This window comes from Poecile atricapillus, chromosome W (assembly GCF_030490865.1).
Source record: "Poecile atricapillus isolate bPoeAtr1 chromosome W, bPoeAtr1.hap1, whole genome shotgun sequence".
NCBI classification, from domain to species: Eukaryota; Metazoa; Chordata; class Aves; order Passeriformes; family Paridae; genus Poecile; species Poecile atricapillus.
The window spans coordinates 93,003,488-93,026,064 of NC_081288.1; the positions used below are offsets into that span (position 1 = coordinate 93,003,488).

Genomic DNA, 22,577 nt, shown 5'->3' on the forward strand with positions numbered 1-22,577 from the left:
GATTAGGTAGCATCTGCTCTCTGTAGTCAAACCCTCCTCCTCTTATGAAGCATGCAGTCCAAGCTGTATTCTGTCATAGTTCTCCCTTTCTGTTTTAAAATATAAAAGCCGTGTTTATTATCCCTCTGCGAGGCCCTTTGTAGAAAGGACAAGAAACACACTACAAGGAGAATGATTTCTAGCTATTGGTGTGTCCCATCAAAATTTTTACAATCATGACCAGGAGCTACCAAAGGCAGTTTTTCTGGGTGGCATGCTACAGGCTTATTACTTACAACTTATAACTTGAACATTACAAACAAGCCAACTTTAAAACTATCAGAAGTAACATTTAAAACTATCAGAGGTATCATTTCCTTTTGCTAGTAACATCCTTAAAGTGTCTGATTCTTGAGGTCCAGGTGAAGTCACAGGTGAGTTGTCATTCCAAAGGTCTCAGATTTCCATCCATCTGGTGCAGAGGGTTGTTGCCCATCAAATACTGGCATCTGTGGAAATATATGCATATCTGTGCCCCCAAGTGACAAGGTCCCATACCAATACCTTAGGTTTAGGTAACTGGATGTTACTAGAGGACTGTAATAAAAAAATATTTAACATGATAGGGTTTTGGGAGTTTTGCAATAATGCTAAAATGTCCAGGGCTTTGGCTACCCTACTCTGTGGGGTCTCACCACACATCCCCCCTTTCTGTTTTTCAAAGGCACACTTTACCTGTGTTAGCATGTCTGGTTGTGGTGAGTTGGTGATAGCAGCCTACAATTTTGTAGTTTGGGCTGCTGAGAATTATACATGTGACTCCAGAGTAAAAAATTTGTTAGTCAGCTCCACTGATAAAAATTCAGTAGATTATTACAGATGTACAAAACACGCTCGCAGTGAGAGACTTCTCCAAGGTCAAGCTGTTCTGGTATAAGCAGTTTATTATTTAGGTAGAGGGAGGAAGGGATCCATTTATGCTGACAGCCACAGCTTAAATGTGGTCAGGGAGGGAGAGAGAGAGTGGAGAGAGGAGTCAGGGAGCATGAGGGAAGGAGGTAGGAGAGAGTAAGAGACGAGTGGGTAAGAGCAGGGAATAAGAGAAGTAAGAGAGGGCGAGTTAAGAGAGGAGTGGGTAAGAGAGTGTAAGAAGTTAAGTAAGAGAGGTGCAGAAGTTAAAAAAGGGTAAAAGTAAGAGAGGGTAAAAATAAGAGCAAGGGCAGATAAAAGTAAGAGAGTGAAGTTCTTGTTACAGTACATCGTATCTTTTTCTATAGTGAATATTATAATTCCCAATAACCAACCAGTACATGACACACATTTTATAGAATTTACATATAGCCTATAAGAACTACTACATTGCCATACAGTGTTACATTTTAAACTCTAAAAGCTACCTTCCAAATTCTTCTCTTGCTGCTTGACCTTTGGATTCTCTATCAGCAGAAGGGTATTGTTCAATCAACAGGGATTCTCCTTTAGCTGGCTAGGCTATTGTTCTTTGGTTATATAGTAACTAGCACTCAGTATCCTATAGCTCAAAGCTAGCTTTCATTTCTATTTTGATTCTAGGTTTCATATTTTCAGAATCTTTTGCTAAAAAATCATATTCATAAGGTTTTCCTGTTTCATCCTCCCCAACAGATTATGGTATTTTTGACAATTTTTTAAGAAGCTTCAGGCTGGGGTCACTATGAATATGAACAAAATTATTATAAACAACAGTGAATGATGGGTCAGACAGAGTTATTTAAAGGGTTTCAATGCTTGTGCAGGCCTTGACCTGGTGAGCACTAGTCAATCACAATGCATATTTGTCATTTCACTGTATAGTACTAATTAGATGTGTTTACATCAGGGCAAATAAGCTCTGTTTGTTGTGGTCGCTGAACAGGTTATCAGTACTCCTCTGTTTTCAGTCATAACAACTATAACATGAATATAATTTAACCTGTTAAATTCAGAAGGTTGTTCAGCATAATATGTACTTATCCTATTATGAACAATAAGACAATACATCCAACAAAACAATAAGCACTACTAAAGAAAATTATGTACAACTACTTAAATGCTTACCATCTCCCAGGGTCTGTTATAGCTGGGAAGCCCCTTTTCTTAGCAAGGACTTGGAAAGCCTTTTTCAGACAAGACCTCGAAGTTTACCTTGAAAAGGGGTCCATCTTTTATAAGACCAAATTTACAAGTCAAAGTAACTTGATTTCATTTTTAGGACAGAAACATCTGGGTTTGATGGCTATAATCTCCAGTCAGCCAGGGCTAGGGCCTGGCCAGAGCCTTAAACCTTGACTGAGAGGGTTCTTAAAATGCCTATAAGCAAAATTTTATTAATATAATTAAAGGAATGTGCATAAGTAACATTTAATAATTATCTTACAACCAAATCCCTTGATAAAAATTTTATGTATTAATGCTATCTGATTCCAGAAATATACTATAATCACACAGCTAACCTTGAATTTCTCTAATGAACAGTCATTCAATGAAAACATTGTTAGTTTTTAACAAAAGCAAAAATTGACTTGACAATACTTAAATCCGCTAATTTTCTTTCACAGAAGGTGACAAGCTTGGGACATTTTACATTAATTCCCTAAGTGGTTTCAAGAGATAACAAGCCCTGAGTCAGAAGTTACTTTAGGATTAGAGGGTTAGGTCATTCATTCCAATAGTAACCTTTTCCACATCAGGGAAATGGCAAGGTGGGAACTGTTCTTCTAGAAAAGGGTACTTTGAAAAAACATATCAGTTAATTTCTGCTTAAAAGGATAGCTTACAATTTAGAATTATTACAGGAGCAACTATTCACGAAAAGCAATCAGAGCAATGCAGGGGGTCACAAGGTGGTATGGTAAAAAGGGCATTCTTGATAGTGAGGGTCTGGGATAGTGGTAACACAGGTACAACAGTACTGACCCCCCAAATAGTACAGCAATCAACATTTGAATAGTAAAAACAGAAAAGTTCCATGGACCAGCTGCATAAATGACATGTTTAGCCCGCAGCTGTTCTCAGACAAGGTGGTACACATGCTGTAGTCCCCCCAAAGAAGAGGCTACCTATACAACCAGGTCCTTTCTCCAGCACAGTATCAGCTCATGAGTGTCTGCAGCAGACGGGTGCCCTGGCTGCAGCGGGCGTAGCGCGGGTCAGCGGCCACACTGGGGTGGCTCATAGGGCTCTGCCAGAGCACAAGATGGTGGCCACACCTCACTGGGAAAAGCCCACCATGTGTGGGGAGCAGGGATGCAGCACTTCCCCTGCCAGCACTGGCCCCTCCCCATGCCACCGGGCACCCTGGGTCACTTCCTCACTGCCCACACGCAGAGAGTTGCGGGAGTCCCGCCGGACCCGCTGAGAAGGTGGCCTGCTGCTTGCCACCATCTCCAAGCTTTGCCATGTGCTTGGTACTGCACGCTACTGCTACAGCACCATGCCCCTGTGGCTCTGCATACTCCCCCCCCACTGCCTCTGCCACCGCCGCTCCACTCTCGTAGAAGGAAAACTGTGAAAAACAAAGTTCACTCTCCTGTTAAATTTTAAAAGGTTTAATAAAGACAATAAGAGACATAAAATAAAGCAAAGAATAATGGCCGGGTGCCTTGGTGCGCTGCCAAGAGCACACCTGGTATCTTTGGAACACTCCTTTTATCCCATCCTGCTGTGAGGGTTTAATGCATATTCAAACTTTTCCAAGAAGTATTTTGCATGGCCACTCCCTGGTTCCGCCTTTTTAGAGCATGCTCCATACAGTTTTTATTTCTTCTGATCATAATTTTATTTGGGCTGGGTTTCCTTTCTCTGCAAGCAGTCAGTGCTGATAACAGTCTGGGCCCCTTCATCCTACTGCTGATGTCAGCCTGGGCTTCATGTCCTTCCGTTGTTAACGGCCTGGCCCCTGCTGCTGATAACAGTCTGCCCCCCCCATTGTCTTGCCCGCTGCGGTTATCTTGCCTTGTCCAGGTGAGACATAGCCCTAACGTTCAAAATTCTTCTAAAACTTGCTAAGAGAGAAAAAAATATAGCAAAAGCATATAACATATAACATTTATCCTAATACTTGTGAAAGAGCCAATATCACAATATGAATTCACAACAAAACGGAGAGGGGATATGCTATCAGGAAGGGCCCCCCTGTTACCACTGAAGATGAATAGATCACACGGACACAGGTCGAGGTGTGGTGAAGAGAAGAGAGAGTTTATTTTTCCCTCCAGGATTTATAGGCTCCTGACCACAGCCAGGGATTGGGTGGTCAGGATAACACTTTCTCACAGCACTGGCCATGAGAGATGTCCATCACAAGACGTGTAACAGAAAGAATGTACACATATCTATGTTTACAGTTACTGTCCTGGGAAAGTCTATAGAAAACTATGTTAGCAAGCTCAGAAGCTGAGTTTTCAGGGCGACATCTCACCCTTTTCGGTTTAATAAAAAGAAAAGAAAAAAGAAAAATGAACAAAGAAACTAGCAACATTATAAACAATCAAAAGATAAATAACAGGAAAAAATACAATACTCCATACAAACAGAAGGCTGTAATTTCAGGGTGATATCTCACCCTTTTGTTATTATTAAAAAAAGACAAAAAAACAAAAACCCAAAAAACAAGAACCAGAAAAAACAACAAAACTCAAAAATAAATGACACAATTGTCCAACATCAACACCTGCTCGTGGATGGGCCATCGGGGTGAGCACGCATGTCATCTACATCTGAGTCCTCATCCGATGACCCACCCATCCGCTGACTTCCAATTTGGTCACGGTCTCCAGCCCGCTCGCCGGTCGAATGCTGCCTCTGTGGTTGCAGGTCAGGACGGACACACTTCGCAGGTACCCAGCGTACCCCAGTATCTGTGGATACACAAGCATACCCTCGCCCCGAAGCAATGAGGTCATAGGGACCCTCCCACAGCTTTGTGATGAGATTCCTCACTCTAACCTTTGCCCGAGGCTGAGGCGTCTCATCCGAAGCCCGCAAAGAAAGGTGGTGGTTCAACATGACCAGGTTACTGGAGTTCTGTGGCACCGTGAGGTGATTGAGGGTATATAAAGCTTTCCCCAACCGACCGTGCGGGGTCTCGCCCTGCATTCCCCGTTTCTGCTTCTGCAGAACTCGCTTCAGCATACCGTGAGCGCGTTCTACGATAGCCTGGCCTGTCGGAGAATGAGGGATACCAAACTTGTGTGACACACCCCATAACTGCAGGAACTGCCGCACCTTCTGAGAGGTGTAAGCAGGACCATTATCGGTCTTCACAGCAGAAGGCACGCCCAAAACAGCAAAGGCCTGCTTCCAGTGGGCAATGACATCGCAGGTTTTTTCTCCCGTGTGAGCAGAAGCCCACATGGCAGAGGAGAAAGTGTCCACACTGACGTGCACATACCGAAGCTGGCCGAACTCGGCAACCTGAGTGACATCTGTCTGCCAGAGCTCCAAGGCCCGAAGGCCCCTGGGGTTTACCCCTGCCGGCAGAGGTGCAGCAAGTGCATGACAATCGTCACAAGACTCAACGATGTCATGGGCCTCAGCTGACGTCAGCTGAAACTGTTTCTGCAAAGTATGCTCATTCTGATGGAAGAATCCATGCGATGCCTTGGCCTGGCTGAGCCTATCAGGCTGAGGTGCAACCCAGGCAGGGTTAGCCAACTTGTCAGCCCTTGCGTTACCCTCTGCAATAAACCCTGGCAAATTGGTGTGACTCCGCACATGCAGAACGTAATATGGATGCACCCGGGCCTGAATAGCACTCCACAGGGCCTTCAGTAAATTAAACAAGGCAGGATTGCTGACCTCCTTCAAGACTGAATGACCCAGCTGCTGGGCTATATCGGCCACGTAGGCGGAATCCGTGACCAAATTGAAAGGTTCCTGGGAAAACTTCTGAAACGCCATGACGGCAGCCCGTAATTCCACCAATTGGGCTGACCCAGTCTCACGACTCTCCAAGACTTGCCACTCAGATCTTTCCTTCCAGGTAGCAATGGCCTTTCCAGTCCTCCCTGAACCATCAGTAAAGACAGTGGGGCCTTGCACAGGCTCCTGACTATGTTTGGGCCGCAAAGAAAGTTTTGTGAAGTTTGCCACTTGCAGCAACTTATGACTGGGCAGATGGTAAGTGATGTCCCCAGAAAAATTCTCCAGAGCACTTTGCATGGAAATACTGTTTGCAAAGCTCCAATCAAAGTCCTCCCGCGGTACCGGGAGCACAATCTTTGCGGGATCTGCACCCATCAATTGTAAACACCGTTGTCGGCATTTAATTATCAAATGAGCTATCAGCTCAAACATCGTTGTCGCCGTCTTCTGCGGCTGATGGGGCAGGAAAATCCATTCTAGGACATGCAAGGGATCAGACCACTCATCATTCCACTGGCCAATGATACCCGCAGGATGCAAATCTGGAGTAACAATGAACACAGCGACATCAATGGAAGGGTCAATGCGATGAACCTGACAAGCAGAGACCACTCGCTGAACCTCCTCCAGTACCTGCTGTGCCTCTGGGGTCAGTGTCCGTGGTGACTTTAAATCAGAGTCCCCTTTCAAGAGACCAAACAAGGGGGATAATTGTGCCATGGTCAGTCCCAAGTAGGGACGCAACCAAGTAACGACACCCACCAATTTCTGAACATCATTCAGTGTCTTCACCGAATGCACAAATTGCACCTCCTGGTGCTGGACTGTCCGTTCCAAAATTTTCATCCCTAAGTACTTCCAAGGAGGTTGTTGCTGAACCTTTTCTGGAGCCACTTGCAGCCCATAAGAATGCAAAGCAGTGAGCAGCTGAGGCCGTATCCTCAGCAGCTCATCCTGGGTGGGCGCAGCCACCAAGATGTCATCCATATAATGATAAATATGAGCATCAGGAAACTGCTCACGAACTCCAGACAGGGCTCGAGCCACATACCATTGGCAAAGGGCCGGTGAGTTTCTCATGCCTTGCGGCAAAACCCTCCATTGATATCTCTGTGCAGGCTCAGCATTATTGATAGCCGGCACTGAGAAAGCAAATTTCGGTCTGTCATCGGGATGCAAAGGAATTGTGAAGAAACAATCCTTCAGATCCACAATGAGAACGGGCAAATCAGCAGGAAGCATGGTGGGTGATGGCATTCCAATCTGCAATGCCCCCATGCTTTCCATCACGGCATTAACTTTCCGGAGGTCTTGCAATAACCTCCATTTCCCAGACTTCTTCTTGATGCAGAAAACAGGAGTGTTCCAGGGACTGGTTGAAGGCTCCAGATGACCCTGGTCCAACTGTTCCTGCACCAATTCACGGAGGGCGACTAACTTATCTTGAGAGAGGGGCCACTGATTTTCCCAAACAGGTTTGTCCACCAACCAATGTATGGGAGGTGTAGGACAATCTGCACCCTCCAACACAGTGGCCCCCATCGAAAATCCGTCCCCATACGCATCCCCCATGCAGCCAGAACGTCCCTCCCCCAGAGTGTTAACCGGGAGTCTTTCGTGACATACGGCCAGACCATGGCCGTGTCCCCCTCGGGGTTCGTGACGAACACAGGCCTTCGGCTCACATAGCATTGCGCAGCTCCTGCCAGCCCCACAACTGACGTCTGCACCGGGTCCAAGGGCCATCCCGAGGGCCAGTCGGCAGATCCGATGATCGTAACATCTGCGCCAGTGTCAAGAAGCCCGCGGAGACTGACCTCCGATGGCGTCTCACCAGGGTTGGACAGGATGCAGAGCCGCTCAGGACGATCCTTGGCCGCCAGAACTGCAGTCCAGTGAACCTGAGGTGGCCCTGTGGATCCGAAGCCGCCAGTTCCCCACTGCCGACCTTCCGCCCTGCGAATACAAGACTTAAAGGGCACAAGTTGAGCAAGTCTGGTTCCCGCAGGGATAGTAACAGGAGGGGTGAGTGTGGAAACCATGGCATAAATCCGCCCCGTGAAGTCTGAATCAATGATTCCCAGGTGCACAATGATGCCCTGAGCAGTGGCACTAGATCTCCCCACAAGAAGAGCACTCATGCCTCCACCCACTGGGCCCGAGGCATCCAAAGGAACCCTGTGCACCCTACAAGAGTCCAAGACAACTGTGTCTGCTGTGCAGACATCAAGGCCTGCAGAGCCGGAGGTGCTGGCTACAAGCCGGCTGAGCAGACCTCCATTGGCTCCGGAGTGTGAAGAGAGACTTGTGTCTGAGCGCGTCTCCCCTTCACGCTCGGCTTCTCGTTTCCCGAGCCCGTCAAAGACTTACCATTGACATGGACCGTCGCCCTGCACACATCCGCCCCATGATTGGCCCTACCACACCGGGCGCAGTAATACAGAGGAGCCGAGGCTCCCTGTGCCTTCTTCTTCTGCTTCTTGCTGGCCTGAGCGGTCCCCTGTTGTTGCTGCTCACCCGGTGGCTTCACCCAAGGTGGCCGCTGCGCAGCAGCCACAGTAGGGGTCTCTCCAACATCGACACCAGCCTCTACACAGGCTCGCGCCATCTGTGGCAGCGAAGGATCACCAGGGATCGCACTAATGACCCTCCGACATGCGGCATTACAATTAGTCTTTGCGAGAGTCTTAAGCATCATCTCCCTCGCCATACCATCCTGCACCTGCCGCTCCACAGAAGCAGTCAGCCGATTTGCAAAACGCAGAAAAGACTCGCCATCTCGCTGGACAACAGTTGCAAAGGGCTCCTTGGGGGCGGCCAGTTCTAAGGTCCGCACCAACGCCGCCACGCTGGTCTCCTTACACTGCTCAAGTACAAGAGGGTCAAGGTTAACCTGCCTATTAACATCAGCAAAGACATCCTTACCCAGCAGAACATCTGAACCGGCCACCCGCCTGGGATCTCGCTGACCCAAGGCAGCATTCTGCAGTACCACTTGACAAGCTATCTCAGCCCATACCCCCTCAAAAATGCCATACTCCACTGGCTGAAAAACAACACGGGCTATATTCCGAATGTCATAGGGTACCAGCACACCCCCCACAATGCCTCGAAGAGCCTGCATAACCTCGTTCGATCCAAGGCCATGCTTTTCAGCCGTCTCGCAGAGATCTGTCAAGGTCTTCCAGGGCAACGGCTGATGAGTCTTTTGAGTCCCATCCTGAAGCACAGGAAATGCCTGGTACCCCCCTGGAGGAGCGGCCTCACTTGCCGCTCCCCGTCTCGGAGAGTGCCCCGAGACAGGATCAGGCACCGGGCTGGAAGACCGCACCACAGCATCCGGCGCCACAGCCACCGTAACACCAGTGGAGTCTGAGGAGGCATCCTCGCCGTCCAAGGGGCCGCCCTCAACCTCATCAACCTTAACCCTCACAGCAGCCCAAAAGGCTTTCGGACGCTTCGGCCGCACGGTCATCTGGCAGGAAGGCAAGGTCCACCGGGTAGCCGAAGAAGCCTTAGCAGCCCGGGATCCTTTCCCCTTGGGGGCCACCGGCTTCGTCCCCGCGGCATCATCACCCGAACCAATGGTAAACAGTGCGGGACCTCGATCCGCCCGGGGCGCCGGAGGCGACGGGGGGGGGCTGCCTCCAGCCGCAGGCGCCGGCGATGCCCGAGAACGCGAGGCGGGGCGAGGTGAAGCTGGCGCAGCTCGGCCCGCCTCCCGCGAGGGGGGGGAACGCGGCGCCGGCTGGGGCGTAGCCCGTGGAGACGCGGCACCGTCCCGTTCCGCCCCCAGGGGCCGTCCCGGGCTCGCAGGGGGAGAAACCCGCGCCCCGGAGCTGGCAGCCGGCCCAGCGTCTGCACAACGCGCCGCACCCGGCCTCACGTCGCACAAATCCGGCGCGGGAGGGACAACGCTCGGCAGCGCCCCCAGCAACATCCCGTCGGGAGCGCAAAAGCCAGGAGCCGGCACCGGCCAGCCCCCCTTTGGAGCGGCGTGCGCATGCGCTGCCGCAGAGCCCGAGCCTGCCCCATCCCCCACAGCGGGATACGACACAGCCCAGCCACAGCGGGGACAGGGGACCGTCCCTGACATCGCCCCGAGGGGCGGCGGCGCCCCCTGCTCAGGCGGCCCCCCATCGGCCTGTGCCGGGAAAGCACACCAAGGAGGCGACCCCACCCCAGCCCGACACCGCCGGGGTGCCGGACGCGGCGGAGTTACATCCCCCCGTTCCGCGGTGCCTCCGACAGCCCACCGGCCGGAATCCAACCCTGCCCCAGACCGGCGCCGCCGGGGTGCTGGGCGAGACGGGGCCTCATCCACCCGCTCCGCATCACCGGGGGAGAGGGAAAACTCCGCCTCGCTGCCACAGCTGGAATCAGAGTCGCCGCTCTCATCCAGATCAGAGAGAGCGGCCACAGAACTCACAGAAGAGGGCGAGTGACTATGTAAAACACGGGCGCACTGCCGCCAAGCCCTTAGCAGCTGGACCAGCCGGGGCTCATAATCGAGCAGCAGAGCCTCCAGCAGGGAATCGCCTAAAGCATCCCAAGCCGACTTCGAAAACAGGGCCTCAACCACAGGGAAAAAACCCTCATCTCTGCCATACTCACACAATCGCTGGAACTCAGCATTCGAAACATCAATCCCTCTCTGATCCAACACCTCATACCATATCTCCATCGCCAGGCGCCCTGTAGGAGAGAGCCCAAAAAGAGCCATAGCCACAGGCTAGACAGTACCCTGTAACACACGTGCAAGACACGTAGGGGTTCACCAGATGTTACCACTGAAGATGAATAGATCACACGGACACAGGTCGAGGTGTGGTGAAGAGAAGAGAGAGTTTATTTTTCCCTCCAGGATTTATAGGCTCCTGACCACAGCCAGGGATTGGGTGGTCAGGATAACACTTTCTCACAGCACTGGCCATGAGAGATGTCCATCACAAGATGTGTAACAGAAAGAATGTACACATATCTATGTTTACAGTTACTGTCCTGGGAAAGTCTTTAGAAAACTATGTTAGCAAGCTCAGAAGCTGAGTTTTCAGGGCGACACCCCCCTCGCTCTAGCCATTCGCCGCGACACGGCTCCAGCTGATTTTGTATGGTGCGGGGCAGCAAGAGCTCTTTTGTGATACTGTCAGGCTCCCCTCCAGGATTAAATGGATTGGGGGACCAGGGGCCATCTTCTGGTTCTCCTCCCACAGCCCTGGCAGACTTACGGCTGTTCACTGGTGGCGCAGAAGGGTTTGACAAAGCTGCTGCAGTAGTTGCTAGGTGACGTGGTTCTTCGCTCGCTTCAGAGTAGCTCTCAGAGTCCAGCGGCCCCCCCGCTCAGCTGGTCTCCAGGGCTGCTTGCAGTTGGCAGGGTCCCCCAGTCCCTCGGGCGCTGACAGCTGATTTATCAAAATATGGATATGATCTAGTATCAATATCCAACTGAGATGGACAAAGATTCTTTAACTGTTTTAGGGTTACAATGTGTATGCTTATTAGCAGCACTGGGCCGATGTGTCAGATCACCCCTTAATACACATGGCCCCGAATGCAGGTGAATACAGGTTTTTTATTTACAGATATTGAATACAAATACACATTCATAACCCAGTTACCACCTACTCTCCGCTTCCTATGCTAATTAAGAAAAAAAACAATTAAGCATGTGTAGTCTGTTCCTTGAAATGGGTCGGTGGTCTCATTATGGGGAGGGGTCACAAAAGGGAGGAAGGAATAGATCTCTTCCTCATCCTGACCTTTCTACCTTTTCAGTGCAGAGTGACAAATGGACCCTTGGCTAGGCTCCTAGTTTCATGTCTTCAATGAGTTTCTGATTTGCAATTGTCTTATGTTTTTGAAGTTCCTTACCAGATTCTTTGTTTCTCATTACAAGCCCAGCTGAACAAGCATAAAGTTGACAGAATTAGTTATTAGCCAATGATTAACCTCTGATTTTAGCAAAGCCTCTCTATCTACCTTTAATTTTAGCAAGGCCCATCTATTTATTTTAATTAGATTTAGCAAGACTTATTTTTAATTAAGGCCTCAGCTTCTCTAAAATCTTGAATTCCCCAAAGTTTATGTCTCATCCCTGACTGCGGACGCAGTGGGATGTGGCAATCCATGGATCCGGGTGCCGGCAACCTCCCACCGGCACTTCCGGGTTCAGGTGCTTGCAGCTCTGCATCAGCACTTCCGGCACTGGGCACCACTTGACTTCTGGGCTCCTCTCACGCGCTGATGCCATTGGTGGGCACACCAAGCGGTTGCTGGGATGTCCAATCAGCTGCCTGCAGACGCGGCAAAGGAGGTCCTGGGCACTGCACAGATACACAAGCTACTGGCAGCGGCGGCTTGGGCAGCCGCAGCATGGGCAAAGCCATGCGCAATGCAGGGGCAGCCAACATCGGCAGTGGCGGCTCGGTGTGGGTCATGCGGATGCATTTGGCTCCCGCAGTGGGGGGGCCCCAGCCCCGACAGCATGGCACGCTGGCACTGCGGGGCTAGGGGGTGTCTTAGTTTAGGGAGAAGTGGAAAAAGCTGTTTATTTAACAGAAATTGAATAATATTAAGTAATAAAACCTCTTGCTGTTCAATGGGAGAGCAAATCTAGGAAGAAAAGTCTTTTTCATGTGGTGTAGCTCGGCTCGCTCAGGTTCTTATCAGTCCTTCTGGCGCTGGATAGTGCTGAGGCCCAGGCCCTGGTGGGCCACAGGTGTGAGCTCCCGGGGTTTGGCTGGGTGTTTTGCAGTCTAAAGCAGGTTTGCACAGATCTAGGAAAAAAAGAAAAAAAGGTCCAGGGAACTCAGAGCCAGTCTTAAAGGTGCAGAACTTAAGATATAACATAAACCAGATGATTTGGGATACCAGTATCATAAAGTCACTCCAGGACATTGGGCCAGAACAATCGCTGCCCCTCCCCGATTTGCTCCCCCCGTGCTCCACCATCTCAGGATGTTTTGGCACATTGCATCTGTGGCACGTGGACTCAGCTATTTTGAGTGGCGGCTCCTGCACCACGTGGCAACTGCTATCTTGGGGTTTTTTGCACAATTGCACCATGTGCTGTCTGCCATTTCGAGCGACCGGCACAGGTGTCTTAACAGCTGCATTTGCAGGGTTCTTTTTGGATTTTATCCAATTGAAACTGTCCATTAATGTCCACCAGGTGGTTAAAACACTTATAGCAATTTCGTTGCCTCTAGGCATAGTCAAAAGTTGGTTGTCTGGCTTGTTCCCAGGTTTTAACACTAAAGGCAGTATCTGTGGTGATTTCTACACCCTGGCTCCTGCAAAACTGTAATAAAGTCTCTAGAGTCTCTTTATTGTGCTTAACCCCTCTTTTACATAAAATCAAAGTCCAAATATTCACTATTGCTCAAACTTCTGTAGAAATTGTACCATCCATGTCCCAGCAGTAACTCACCCTTTTATGTCTTCTAGGTGGTCACAGCTCCTCAGCTGTCGGCAGTTCTCTGGCTGCATTTCTCAACAGCTCTCAGGCTTTTTTTCTCTCTCACACAGCTCTGGACATTCTCCTTTGCAGCTCTGGCTGTATCTTCCTTACAGCTCCTGGATGCTCCTTATTGGAAAACCGCTCAGACTATTCATTGAGTCCTCATAGAGGTATAGTGAATGTCGTTTATTTCTATCTTTAGCATACTTTTATAGGGTCCTACAGGGTTTGCACGGCTTAACAAGCTACTATTGGTTAATACATATTGTTTGACATTCTTTGCCTTATACACAATGCCATTGTTTTTTCTTTATTCTGGCTGTTCCAGTATTAAAAACGAGATTCACTTAATAAATTATAAAAAGTTTTATATAAACAAAAAGACAATTAGGAGACAAAGGAAATAAAGCAAAGGGTTAAAATGGCCGGGTGCCCTGGTGGGTTGCCAGGTACACACCTGGTATCTTGGGAACACTCTTTTTATCCCCTCCTGCTGTGAAGGTTTAATGCATATTCAAAACATGTCCCCTCCCTGGTTCTGCCTTCTTAGAACACGCTCTGTATGGGGTTTTTTTCTGCTGGTCAGCATTATTTCTGCTGGTCATCATTATTCTTGCTGACCAACATTATTTTGAGTCTGGTTTCCTTTCTTCTGCAAATGGTCAGTGTTGATAACAGTCTGGGCCCCTTATCCTTCCTTTGAGGGCAGCTGGGCTTCATATCTTTCCTCCTTGCTGCCGATGGCTTGATCTTGGCTTCAGATAACTTGGGCTCTATTGTTCTTCCACTGGCAACAGCTTGGGCCCCACTGTCTTTGCCCTCTGGGGTTTTCTTGCTTGGTACGTAGGAGATTCCTTTAAGCTTAAAACTTGTTAGCAAGAATAAAAGTACATACATAGCCAAAAAGTATTTAACATATAATATTCATCTTAATACCTGCGAAAGCCAATATCACAATATAGATTTATAACACCAGGAGAGCTTCAAGAACACTGCCCTTAGAATTGTCGCCTGTATTGAAAGCTGGGTTGTACAAACAGGCTTTTACTAAAATATCATGCCCTTGCTCTGTTAAAATGTTTTCCTACAGCTCCTCTCTGGTGCTCCGTCTCCTTTCTTCTGGCTTAGTTATCACGTCTCGGGGTCACCATAAGTCGCAATCAGGGAAGATGGAGACATGACATGGCACTCCGAGGTTTGTGCAGCAGAGAGCATTTAATGGTGTCTGCACAGCTCTTATATACCCTATTCAATACTTTGCGTTTGAACCTGATTGGCTATGATTGGTTACCACCCAGCTCACTGGCCAGTAGCTGCCTGCTTATGTTCACATCAAGGATTAGGTAGCATCTGCTCTCTGTAGTCAAACCCTCCTCCTCTTATGAAGCATGCAGTCCAAGCTGTATGCTGTCATAGCAGCCCATGGCTTGGACAGGAGCATTCTTTGCTGGGTTAAGAACTGTCTGGATGGCCGGACCTAGAAAGTGGTAGTGAAAGTTGCAGCATCCAGTTTACGGCCAGTCACTAGTGGTGTCCTTCAGAGGTCTCTGCTGGGGCCAGTTCTGTTCAGTATTTTTATTGATGACATAGATGAGGGAATTGAGTCCTTCATTAGTAAATTTGCAGACGACACTAAGCTGGGAGAGTGTGTCAATCTGTTGGAAGGTAGGAGGGCTCTGTAGAGAGACCTGGAATGGTTGGATGGATGGGCAGAGTCCAGCAAGATGAAGTTTAAGAAGTCCAAGTGCCAAGTCCTGCATTTTGGCCACAATAACCCCCTGCAACATCATAGGCTGGGGGACCATGTGGCTGGAGAGTGCCCAGGCAGAAAGGGACCTGGGGGTACTGGTCGACAGCCTACTGGACATGAGCCAGCAGTGTGCCCAGGTGGCAAAGAAGGCCAATGGCATCCTGGACTGTATCAGGCATAGTGTGGCCAAGAGGACCAGGGAGGTCATTCTTCCTCTGTACTCGGCACTGGTGAGACCTCACCTTGAGTACTGTGTCCTGTTCTAGGCCCCTCAGTTTAAGAAGGACATTGATGTTGTATTGCATTATGCCACATAGTTTATTCCTGATGCTCCCCCTCTCATCTGTGGTATGTTAGATCCTTCCCCCCACTCCTCCCCTTTGGTTTCTCCCAATTGGTTGTAACCTGCCTTTCCCCACCCTTTCCCTCCATTCAGCAAACCAGCCCAAAACAGACCCTTCATCTTTTCTGCCCTGGATCCATTTGGATAAAAGCTGGGACATTGTCCTGGGAAAAAGAGAGCCTCCTTGTCTTTTGTCCTTGCTCAAAACTTGCCTCCCTCCCCCCCCCGCCCCGTGGGCTGTGGTGTGGGTGGGTGCCTTCCCGGGGATGAGAGCGGCGGGGGATAAATAGCACATTGAGACGCTTGAGCACGTCCAGAGGGCAACAAGGCTGGTGAGGGGCTTGGAACACAAGCCCTATGTGGAAAGACTGTGGGAGCTGGGGTTGTTTAGCCTGGAGAAAATGAGACTCAGAGATGACCTTATCACTCTCTACAACTTCCTGAAAGGTAGTTATAGTCAGGTGGGTGTTGGTCTCTCTCTCCAGGCAGCAACTGACAGAACAAGAAGACACAGTCTTAAGCTGTGCCAAGGGAAATATAGGTTGGATAATAAAAAAAAGTTTTTTATGGAAAGAGTGATAAAGCACTGGAATGGTCTGCCCAGGGAGGTGGTAGAGTCACCATCTCTGGATTTGTTTTAAAAAGATTGGATGTGGCACTCAGTGCCATGGTTCACTTGAGGTGTTAGGGCATGGGTTGGACTCAGTGATCCTAAAGGTCTCTTTCAACCTAGTGATTCTGATTCTTTGATCTCCACAAAAATGTAGGACTTAAATGTTTCATGTTGTGCACGAGATTTTGCTTTCTTCCCCTCCCATTTGTCCCCCTCCTCTTCTGTTATGCATCAGTCATCCTCTTTCCTAGAGGCTAGCATGTAAACAGCATAGTCCCAGAGAGAAGGGATACTTATACAGCCAATCCTGCACAACTATTGCTCTGTCCTTGGAGATATCATTGCTAAATGTAATGACAGGGTTTTGCTGATGGAGTGTTTCATCTAGACTGGAGAAAGCAATAGGGGCAGTAATCTAAGAACCGAGCTTTGACATCATTGGGTGATCTGTTATATCTCCATCCACTTCTATTTTTAGTGGTTTTCTAAACTTCACTGTTTTTTATTACTTCTTTGTTTTTTCTGTCTTGGCACTTACATAAATACAGTTTCCTCACCAGTAGTATTTTTAATTATGACCTGGAAATGAACCTTAGACCGGTGTCAACCAACCCAACCAAACTGTTCATAACACATAAAGGACTGGTGTTGAATTAACTAATGATTTTAAAATCAAGAAGGATTCCTGTATAAACTGCTTTTTGGAGAAAATGCCACAAGCTCAAATGATATTCTGTTAATTTGCCATCAGAAGGGATTTTTGGGTTTGTTGGTGTTTGGGTTTGAAAGACAGGTGCCTTCCAAGGAAGGCAGGAACATCCCTTGGAATGGAGAATATTACCTCCTTCCCTCTTAATTATTATAACTTTGAAATTACAGGGCTTTCAGGCAAAGATATGGGAAAAGGAATAACAGTTCTTTAAGTTCTTTACTAATATATATATATATGTAACAAGGCAAATAAACAACAACAGCAACAACAAACAGGAAATAAAAAAGAGACCCACTCTTGGCTGTAAAGCACTTTCCCTTTTGGTGTAGTTATGGCCACAGTCGGCAAGGGCACTGTTGGCTTTCGGCCAGTCAGGGCAGGTCCTGTGGTGCCTGTGGCTGCAGGGGGCGATGTGGCGCAAGCGCAGCCGCCTTTTCATGTGGTTAATGGCGGCTCAGCCAGTGGAACAGATAGAAAGGATCTCCCTTTGGAAACTCGTGGGGGGGAGGGGGGGGGCAGCCGATCCCTGTGCCTCTCCAGATGGCAAAATGGACTGTAGCAGGAACCTCGGAGCAGCAGGCTGGAACAGCAGAGGCGGGCACACCTGGGGTAGCAAACAAAGTGTAACAAAAACTCCAGAGCTGTGCCAGGAGCCACGGGCAGTCCAGGCAGGCATGGGATGTCGGGTTAAGGTGTAGCAAAAAAGGCCAAAGCACAGGCAGAAAACAGCAGGGCTAGGCAGTGGCAGATGGGCTGCCACAAGCAGCCAGGAGACACTCCCTCCAGGAAGGGAGAGGGGCCGGGTTCCCCTTCCCAGTGAGGTCGGGTGTTGAAAAGGTCCCAGTTCAACAGCTGCTTTTGCCAGCAGACACTCACCTGCGATGAGGAGATGCAGTGAAGGACAAAAATTCTGCAGTGGCAGTGAATCCTCTGGGCAACAGTCCGGCACCAAAAACCACACCCATCCCACTCCGATCCTGGGAGAGAGAGACAGAGTGAGGTCAGCCCAGCCCCCTGACCCCCCAGCCAAAATCTCGAGATATCTCTGCACATCCCAAGAGAACCCCCCCCAGCTAAGAGGGTAGGTATCTGCATCTTTTCCCCTCCTCCTCCCAGCCACATCTTTTATCTTGTAAGTATCGTCGTTATCATCTCTTAGGCAATAAATGGGAGAAAATTCCCTTTTTTTTTCTCTCATTTCCCAAATGAGAGAAAGAAGAAAAAAATAAGAAAGAAAAAATCCTACCCTCCAACAGTTGGGTTGGATTTTTTTTTGTCTGAAAGTCAGAAATGTGTTTAGAGGAGGTGTTGTTACATCCAGAAAAAAACAGCTTATTCAGAAGTTGATGAACAATGGTTGACTTCTGTGAAGTCCAGGCAGCAACAGCTTGTTGCAGCAGCACTCTCTCTCTGCTTCTGTGTTTATTGAACAAGACTTGAGATCATATAATATTCTTCTGGCAAGTTTGGGAATGACCTTTGGTGGGAACCCAGTACTTTCTCTCATCTGCTAAGCCTTTAATAAACCTCATTATTTTTCTAACTCCCCCCTGGACTTTGAATTACACTTCAGTGAACATAACAAACATGAGTACGAGCTTAAGGTCTATAGTGGGTGGCCCCATTACAAAGACCAGGTTTGCTGTCTTGGATGCAGAGCCATTCCAAACATTGCTGCCTTTGTATTTCCCCAGCATTCTCACTTGCCTTTTTATTTTTCTTTGTTTTTTCCATGCCCAATCTAATGTGTTTTAACCAGTTAACTTAGGAACCAAAATAGTAACTGCATAAGAAGCAGCTTTTCTGAAGGTTCATAAAATATGTATCAGAGCAAGGAATATAAAATTATTCCATTTTGTAGCAGAGAAAATGTATAAATTCTGAGTGAAAATTGGGAGGGACTCAAATCTTTGAAAAATCACTGCCAGTTCAAATGTGTTGTGTTTATTTTTACTCGGAAGGCTCAATACAGTCTAGATGAGTTCATTTGGTTGAGAGCATGTCTGTGCTGAGCTGGGAGGGAGGAAGAGAGCTGGGGTTTTCTGTACAAATTCAGATTCCCCATGCCTGATGCTTACTCTGCTTTGTGGTTTGCTTGCTTTGAGCCACAGACATGGAAAAAACTTGTTAAGTCACTGACTTAATTGCCTGTTTACTGCCAAGACAAAGTTGCCATCTGCAATGGGCTTGAGCCTTTTCTCCCACCTCTTCTACCTTTGTAATATTTTACTCCTCGCAACTTGCTTTTATTATTGATTTGCAGCAGAGAGAACCAGCAGACAGACCTGTATTTCTTGTTTTCAACCCCAACCTGCACTGCTACATGGGCATTGCTGAACATGCAGTTACCACACTCCTGCACTTCCAACACTACCTGGTTGTTACAGTATAAGCCTGGGCTGAGGATTTAGAATGAAACTTCTTTTTCAGGAGATGTCTCTATTAAAAAATGTCAAAAGAAAAGCAAAACAGTAAAGGGGAGAAGTAGGATAAACCAAGCTTTATATTAGCAGGATGAAAACTGCATTGCTGCCCTTGAAATCCACATGAGCTGTTGGTCCATATCTCCATCACACACAAGGGTGGACTCTCAGCTGGGTTCTACAAGGGGTGGCAGTGGTGAAAGGCCTCCAGGAGGGCTCAAGGAGGAGGGAAGCACCCAGGCCAGAGGAGGACCTGCTTGTATTGACTTTCACTTGATTTACTGGAGTAATTGAGTTTTTCAGTGAAAAGTGAACAGTGCTTAATCAGCTGCATACTGAGACACTTTTGTCACTACTGTCAATAGCATCAAGTTTCTGATCCTTTCTCAGATTAGCTCTGTGCCAGAACATCAAATAAAAAGATGTTTGGTGTATGGGCAGGGGAGAAACTCCAAGCAGTTACCTAAGAATTGGTTTACAGACTTCAAAGTGCTGTCAGATTTATTCTAGAGTGATGCACAGGGAGCCTTAATGCGTTTGGAGTGTAATGTAGACTGTCCTCTTCAGCCCCTCTTTCTCTCAAGCACTGGAAGGCAGGAATGGGAGAACAGAGGTATCTCTCCCAGTGAACCCAAATGGCATGCAAATGGCCTGCCTCCTCTGGAAGAACTGCTCTTCAGCTTGATGGAATAAATTGCTTTTCTTATCTTACCTTTCATCCTGAAGGACTCCTCTACATTTCTCTCATTGCTGAAATTAAACCTTTTCCTGGTAGAGCTGGGTCATGTAAAGGAATCACCTTCAAAAATACAACAGAAGTGAAAAGAAGAGGGATAGGTTTGTTATACAGAAGTGATGAAGGGAGAGTGAGTGAGGTCCAGCAAGCCCATCTGAGCAGTTTTTGGCAATGCTGAATGCATTTATTTTATTTTATTTTTTTATAACAAGGCAAGAGCTTTGTAGGCCCTTAAGTTCTTCCAAGACCTTTTTCTTGATGTTTAACTGATTGTTACTGGGACAGCTCTTATCAAGAATGTTTCCTTCATGAGGGATGCTGTCGCTGTTGGACACGAAATAAGGAGCGTGAGTTTAGTTCCACAGCAGAAAAGGGATCATCAGAAGGGGGTTTTTTTGGAACTTTTCAGCCCCTTTTATAAGGTTTTCCAATACAGGTTTAACATGATTGGTAAAGGGAACAACACCTCTCTAGTCCCATTGGTGGAACAAGAGAAAACACACTTAACACAGCTATACAGTATTGTTTTGAGAACCATAAACAATTTACAAAAATAGTCCTTGAAAGAGAAACTTCCTCAAGAGACTTTCCCTTGGGAGCAGATCAGCCACTGACAGGCTGAAAACTCTCTCAGGCTCAGAAAATCATGTCCACATCTCACCCTTTTCTTTGATAAAAAAAGAGAAAAAAGAAAAAATGAGCAAGATGCTTAACGCCTGCTCATAGAGGGGCCATCCGAGTGATCACTCGCATCTTCTGCATCTGTGTCATCACTCGAAGGTTCCTCTACTTGATGACCTTCATTCTGGTCACGGTCTGAGGTTTGCCTGTTGGCTCAGTTCTGCCTTTGCAATTGCAGGTCAGAACTGACACACTTTGTAGGTACCCATTGCACCCCAGTATCTGTGGATACACATGCATACCCACAACCTGAAGCGATAAGTTCAAACGGGCCCTCCCACTGCTTGGTGGTCAAATTTCGCACCCAAACTTTCGCTCTAGGCTCAAAGCCTGCAATGAAAGGTGTTGGTTCAAGATAACAGGATTATTTGAATTCTGCAGCACCGTAAGGTGATTGACCACATACAAAGCTTTTGTCAACCAACTGTGCGGGGTTTCACCTTGCATTCCCCTTTTTTGTTTTTGAGGAACCTGCTTCAGAGTACCATGAGCACATTCAACAATGGCATGACCAGTTGGAGAATGCAGAATGCCGAATTTGTGTGAAACACCCCACAAACTGCATGAACTGCCACACTTTCTGTGAGGCGTAAGCAGTATCATTATCGGTCTTCACAGTAGAAGGTATACCTAAAATGGCAAAAGCTTGCTTCCAAGGGGAAATGACATAGTGAGTTCTTTCTCCAGTATGAGCAGAAGCCCACATTGCAGAGGAGAAAGTGTCAATAGACACATGCACATACTTGAGCCTGCCAAATTCAGCAATTTGGGTGACATCCGTTTGCCAAATCTCCAAGGCCTTGAGACCTCTGGGGTTTACCCTCCCTCCCCCCCCTCCCCCCAGTAAAGGCAGAGTAAGTGCATGACAGTCATCACAAGAATTGATGATGTCACTAGCCTCAGTTGGGGTCAACTGAAACTGCTTTTGCAATGTATGTGCATTTTGATGAAAGAATTCATGCGATGCTTTGGCTTGTGCTAGTACATCAGGCTGAGGTGCTACCCATGCAGGGTTAGCCAGCTTGTCAGCCCTGGCATTACCTTCTGCTATGAAACCTGGAAGATTGGTATAGCTTGTAACTTGTTCTTGAACCAAATCTTGAAGGGCAACTACAATTTCTTTTTGTAGGGACCACTGGTTTTCCCAGATGGGTTTGTCCCCCTTTCGCCGTAAATGAGGTATGGGGCACCCATCAAAAATCCATCCTGATCCGTATCCCCCAAGCCGCCAGTATATCCCGCCCCCAGAGTTTAGCAATAGGTGTGGTGACATAAGTCCGAACCACAGCAGACTGTCCCTCTGAGTTTGTGATCAGCATGGGCTGCTGTCTGACGAAGCATTGTGCCGTTCCACCCAACCCTGTGACAGGCGACTCCACAGGATCCAGAGGCCACTGCGGAAGCCATGCAGAGGAGGACGGTTGCATTGGCACCCATGTCGATCAGACCTTGTAGATGGATCTCTGGCAGGGTGGCACTGGGGTGGCACCAGGGAGGCACAGGGTACTCCACATCTCAGGACATTTGTCAGTCAGGGTTGCAGTCCAGTGCGCTTGAGGTGGCCTGGTCGATCCAAAGCAGCTGTCCCCTCGACACCGGTTCGCAGCCCTGGAAACTGAAGATTTGAAAGGCATGAGTTGAGCAATATGCGTTCTCTCAGGGATAATGATGGGGGGGTGGGAGTGGAAACCATAACAGAAATCTGTCCTGTATAATCTGCATCAATAAGTCCCAGATGCACAATGATACCCTGAAGGGTGACACTTGACCTCCCCGTGAGGAGAGCACTTTTACCCTCCCCCAAGGGTCCAAAGGCATCCAAAGGAACTTTGTGCACTTTGCAAGAGTCCAAGACTACTGTTGCTGCTGTGCAGACATCATCCAGCTAAGTCACGGGTGCTGGCCACAAGCCGGCTGAGCAGACTTGCATCAGCATCGGGACCTGGGGAAATGCTTATATCTGTGCGCGTTTCCCCGAAATGCTCAGCTTTCCATTTC

The 22,577-nt window shown here is 48.1% G+C and overlaps 1 protein-coding gene across 1 annotated transcript in view; it reads left to right on the plus strand.

Annotated features, from left to right (window-relative positions):
* The window catches only part of LOC131591629 (SET-binding protein-like), a 510,094-nt gene that overhangs the window by 162,296 nt on the left and 325,221 nt on the right, over positions 1–22,577 (plus strand). The window contains exon 6 of the mRNA XM_058862520.1: positions 20,321–20,334. Coding sequence (XP_058718503.1) covers positions 20,321–20,334 — 14 coding nt within the window. The remainder of the gene's footprint in view (positions 1–20,320; positions 20,335–22,577) is intronic.